Source organism: Electrophorus electricus, unplaced genomic scaffold, assembly GCF_041902795.1.
Source record: "Electrophorus electricus isolate QZ-2024a unplaced genomic scaffold, ASM4190279v1 Scaffold349, whole genome shotgun sequence".
Lineage (NCBI taxonomy): Eukaryota > Metazoa > Chordata > Actinopteri > Gymnotiformes > Gymnotidae > Electrophorus > Electrophorus electricus.
This window is the reverse complement of record NW_027658637.1, coordinates 1-5,000: the sequence shown is the minus strand read 5'-3', so window position 1 is coordinate 5,000 and position 5,000 is coordinate 1. Positions and strand designations below refer to the sequence as shown.

The following is a 5,000-nucleotide window of genomic DNA, read 5'->3' as shown; positions in this document are numbered from 1 at the left end:
CTTCATTTTCCAGTACTGGCCCAACTTCAGTCATGCTAATCCTAGATAGAATGCCAAAACCATGAAATCCATCTTGCCAGACAGTATAATACTTGTTTAAAATCTTGCTACAGCCATTGTTGGTTACTTTTAGTGTCACTATATCTTTAGCATGATTGCCCTTATATGACTTAATGGCTATGTGATGTCTAGCTTTTCTCATTATCTACTAGCTAGCTAGTTAATTAGCTTAAAGTCTAGTCTTTCGGGTGTATATGTTTTGACTAAGTATTTAGTCAAATTATTTAGACATCAGTATCACCTTGATGTTTCCTTTTTAAAGAGTTTTTTAATTTAGTGGTGAGGTATTGTAGTACTGCCTTTTCATAACTTAACAAGGCGTGAATACTAATTTTATTCTGAATAGGTACCACTGTTATTTAATTATGTTCTAACCCATTCCTGTCTGTGTATTGTCTAGTGATTGCCATCTTTTACTTTGTTGTTGTTTTTTAAATAAAGGTTTTATTCAAAGATTTAATTATAATTTACCTGTTGATCATATATCCATTAAGTGAATCTGAATTGATCATATAGCCATTAAATTAATTTGATCCACATTATATGAATTAGTAACCTGAGTGATGAATCTCAGTTCTAAATGACTGGCCTGATCATCAGAGAGACTCAGCATCAGGGTGTAATGGGCTATTGGGATGAAGCTGTATAAAGATTGTTTAAGATGAACTCTTCCTCTGTCTCAGCCACTGGTCAAGCAGGACAGCCTGGACACGTACAACGAGCGTGACCCCTTCAAGAATGACGACGCCCGTGACGAGGAAGATGACGGCGATGACGTGGACAGTGGCATCGAGGGTGAGGTCGACCCCCTCGACCGCGACGTCATCATCCAGCCAACTCCCCTACCACTGCTTCCCCGCCCCCCCAGCGAGAGGGTGTCTTTCCCCAAAGGACTCCCCTGGGCCCCCAAAGTCAGGTGAGACAGTCAGGACCACAGCTCCCAACAGCAGCCCTTCCATTCTCCTTAGTGGCTGCTAAATTCAATTCAGAAAATGGAGGTTTCCCCACTGATCTGCATAATTCATTTCTAGCTTATTTTTATTGGTTTTTAATTAAGACATATTATTTTATTCCACTGTGAATTGGGGCCAGGCTAAATTTCTAATGGCTTGAGCTTTTCCATCTGCAGTTCATTGGCCGCAGCTCAAATTCTTCTGCAGGAAGGTTTTACGTCCTCAAAATGCCCAGTGCTGCCCAGGCTGTAGAACCTTAGTGAGCTCTGCACCTGGGCCATGAATAATGCATGCCAGAGTGGGCTGGGATCCAGGGGGGAGGCAGAGAGGCAGTGAGAGAACAGCGGGCATGAGAAGGCGAGGGATCTGAAGCGCATGTTGCTATGAGTGTAGTCACGTGTCTTATTAAAGCCTCTCTTTGTCTGCATGTGTATGTGTATTCTTTATTGCTGCCTTCCCGAGCTTACAAACATGTTTACACCTGAAATGTAGTACTGCTAAAGGTAGAAACAGAGATGGCGGGGGAGATGGAGGGAGAGAGGCACTTATGAGGCTTTAAGTGGCTAACACGGACATTATCGGTGAACACCCCTGGATCTTTGGCCCAGGACAGTACTTGTGTACAGGGCTTTTTACTGCCTTTTTGTTCTATCATTAGCATCGTGCATACAGTATGTCAGTGTCTGCTATCTGCTGTCGAGGACTACAAACTGATTCAGGCCAGTGTTTCCCAGCGCAGTCAGCAGGGATCCCTATGCGGTCTACTTTTTTTCTCTGTCCCAGGTCCCCACACGCCTGAAGCAATTAACAACAAAAAATTTGGTACAGTTTTGCAACGGTAAGTGATGGAGCAAAACCCAGCTTGTGTGAGTTCCCGTGGAATGGGCTAGGTAGGAAAGGCAGTGGGGTGGTTCGTAAGACAACTTTTCCCAGCAGGTTTTTGAGAGAAGGCTTCGCTTCCCTTCACTAGAGGGATGTTTGTGCAGTTCTCCTATGTATCCTTCTGCTCGTATGGTTTATTTGGACTCCCCGTTCTTGCTCCACAGAGAGAAGGACATCGAGCACTTCCTAGAGGCCAGCAGAAATAAGTTCATTGGCTTCACCCTGGGAAAGTGAGTCAGATCTATTGGCCTTGGATAATGGCCTCATCTCAGTTTAGGTCCAGCATTACTGGCTTCATAAGGCTTTGGCTTTAATGTTGTTGATGATGGTAAATCTTCATGATGTGCTTCAGTAGTGCAGTATGCTGTAGTCTAGTGGGATGTTTGTCTGATATCTGTTTCTGATAAGGATTTTTTTTCTTTTGCAGTGACACAGAGACCCTAGTTGGGTTGCCCAGACCAATACATGAAAGTGTGAAGACTCTTAAACAAGTGAGACATATTTCCAGGAGTGCTCCATGAATAATAACCAATGTGCCATCTCATTGTTAGCGCCTATATAGACAAGATAAGATGGATGCATATCAGTCATACCTAGTCCAATCTCAAAACTCTAGAATTTACTTCTACTTTTATTCTGAGGCACCTAATCTACAATTCCTGAAAACAGGACCCAGATCAATCCAGAACTAAGATCAGCAAGGTAATAGACCCTGAAGAAAAACATTTTGCCATCGTGGTGTACAGCTTTGAATGTCATCAGTATTTTTACACATTACTACTTCATTCTGAAAGGTGATTGACACCTTAGTCAATGCCAGAGTAACAAATCATAGAGCTCTGTGTCACTGGATGTCACCGGACGGCCTCTGTGTTGAGCACAAGATTTCGTTCACTCACTTTGACAAAATCGCCTTCTTCGGCCCCCACGATAATACACGCATCCTTCCTCCCCCTGCCCACTCAGCACAAGTACATCTCCATCGCTGAGGTGCAGATCAAGAGAGAGGAGGAGCTGCAGCAGTGCCCGATGACCATGGTGAGTGTCCCCAAATCCACCCTTGTTTACGTCTGACTTTAATTAGCTAGGGCAAGGGTCAGCAAGCCAAGGCTCTTATATAGACTCTTACCATCTGAAAGTAACTGGATTAAGTAATAGTGAATAAAGACTTTTTACTAAGAAATTTAACACAAACACTTCCTTTCTGGAATTTAAAAGTATTACTGATAATAATGTCTAATCTAGGGGAGGAGGTGCATGTTAATCAAACTGAGGGGGCATTATGGGTCACACAGTCTCATGGAGACTGTTAACGAAACGGCAGAGAAGTGGATGATTCAAAATGAATATGAAGAATATGGAGAAAAGTATTGTGTTGGAGATGTGAGGATAAAGCATAAAGTGCAGCAGAGTGAGTCTGCATTAGCACAATGGATTAACTCTACACATATGATTATAGTGCCTCAGATAATTGACAAACACAGGAAGCCCTTCACTGATAGTGAAGACGCTAACCACTCTGTTACTCATTTCTATATTGGCTAGAAGCATTACCTTTTTCACTTTGAAAAGTGCTTTCAAGACATTTTAATTGCATTTATATTATATTATAAAGTATTATGCTAGATTATATTAAGGACAAGCAAATACCTTGTGTAACCATATTCAATGAAGTGTTTACAATTACACACACACAAAACACTGTGGTACATGTGGTAGTATGATTTTTGTGGAAATCTGACCAACGGCTCTTCTTCTGTGGGTTGCTGGTCCCTGGGCTAGGGGGAGGAGCACGTTCAGGAGACACCTGCAGAGGCCCTGTACGTGGGTATGCTCCCCAGCCTCTCTCAGTATGTGGTGAGTTAGCGTTGTAATCAACAGACTGGTGACGGATTAAACTATAGGCACCGCTATACTGTTTACCCATCCGTAAAGGGGGGGAGAGGGGCCTGCATTTCTGCTGTAGCTCTGCAGGCTAGATGGGTTCACGGACAGTAGGATGCCGGGGAGACTAAACGGTGGTGTGTCTCCATTGCCTTGCACTTTTAGATTGCCCTTCTTAAGCTTCTGCTGGCCGCAGCGCCAACCTCTAAGGCCAAGACCGACTCCATCAACATCCTCGCTGATGTTCTTCCTGAAGAGATGCCGTAAGTGTGCAGATATTATGAGGAGGAGCGGATATGGGAGAGATGGTTTTGCAGTTCTGTTTTGACGTGCTGTGTGCGTGTGTGTTGGTAACAGCATCACCGTCCTCCAGAGCATGAAGCTGGGCATTGACGTGAACAGACATAAAGAGATTATAGTCAAGGCCATCTCCGCTCTGCTGCTGCTGCTCCTCAAGCACTTCAAACTCAACCACATCTACCAGGTCACAAACAGCTGGCTCTCACTCTCCTCCATCCCTCTCCTTCTATCTCCCTCTTCCATCTTTTTCTTCTTCTCTTTTGTTCACTCTCTAACTCTCCCTCTCTCCCTCATTGTAACTCCCTCTCTCTTGCTCTCTCATCCTCTTTTTATGTTTTTCTTTCTTTCTCTCTTGCCATTTTTCAAGACAGTATCATGCACACAATTGTCACAGCACAGAAAGGTGAACCTGTGAAATGTAACTGTTTTATCGGTTTAATGTAATAAAAAATAACTGCAGTGGTACAAATATTACTACTACTTCTACTTCTGCTATTACTACTACTACTACATCTTCTACTACTGCTGCTAGTAGTAATAATAATAATAATAATAATAATAATAATAATAATAATAATAGTAGTAGTAGTAGTAGTAGTAGTAGTAGTAGTAATAATCAAAGTAGCAGTAGTAGTAATAGTTGTAGTAATAATAATAGTAATAATAGTAGTACCACTGCAGTTATTTTTGTGGAATACAGTAATAATGAGCAAATCTATATATATTTTACATAAGACAAAGCAGGATGTCTGTCACCCACTGGCTCTGCTGCTCATGCAGTAGCATGTTGACACATTATTTTTCAGATTGTGTCAAAATTTGGAATTTTATGTCTATTTTCTTCTGATTCCAGTCTCAGTCTCTCTTTCTCTCTCTGTCTCTCTCTCACCTTTAATGGCTTGTGATGCTGATATTCATCTC

General features: G+C 42.3%; 1 protein-coding gene across 11 annotated transcripts in view; it reads left to right on the top strand.

The window, feature by feature from the left end:
• LOC145643355 (striatin-interacting protein 1 homolog) overlaps positions 1-4,990 on the top strand; it is a 16,349-nt gene extending 11,359 nt beyond the window's left edge. For 4 of the 11 annotated variants that reach the window (XM_081709259.1, XM_081709257.1, XM_081709261.1 and 1 more), the window contains 8 exons: positions 744-976; positions 2,060-2,125; positions 2,323-2,386; positions 2,565-2,597; positions 2,862-2,933; positions 3,678-3,752; positions 3,945-4,042; positions 4,137-4,990. In XM_081709259.1, the coding sequence (XP_081565385.1) occupies positions 744-976; positions 2,060-2,125; positions 2,323-2,386; positions 2,565-2,597; positions 2,862-2,933; positions 3,678-3,752; positions 3,945-4,042; positions 4,137-4,494 (999 nt within the window). In that variant the 3' untranslated portion in view covers positions 4,495-4,990. Of the gene's footprint in view, positions 1-743; positions 977-2,059; positions 2,126-2,322; positions 2,387-2,564; positions 2,598-2,861; positions 2,936-3,666; positions 3,753-3,944; positions 4,043-4,136 lie in introns of all 11 variants that reach the window. The other 7 variants (XM_081709258.1, XM_081709260.1, XM_081709262.1 and 4 more) reach the window with 5 other exon arrangements.
• The last annotated feature ends 10 nt before the right edge of the window (positions 4,991-5,000 follow it).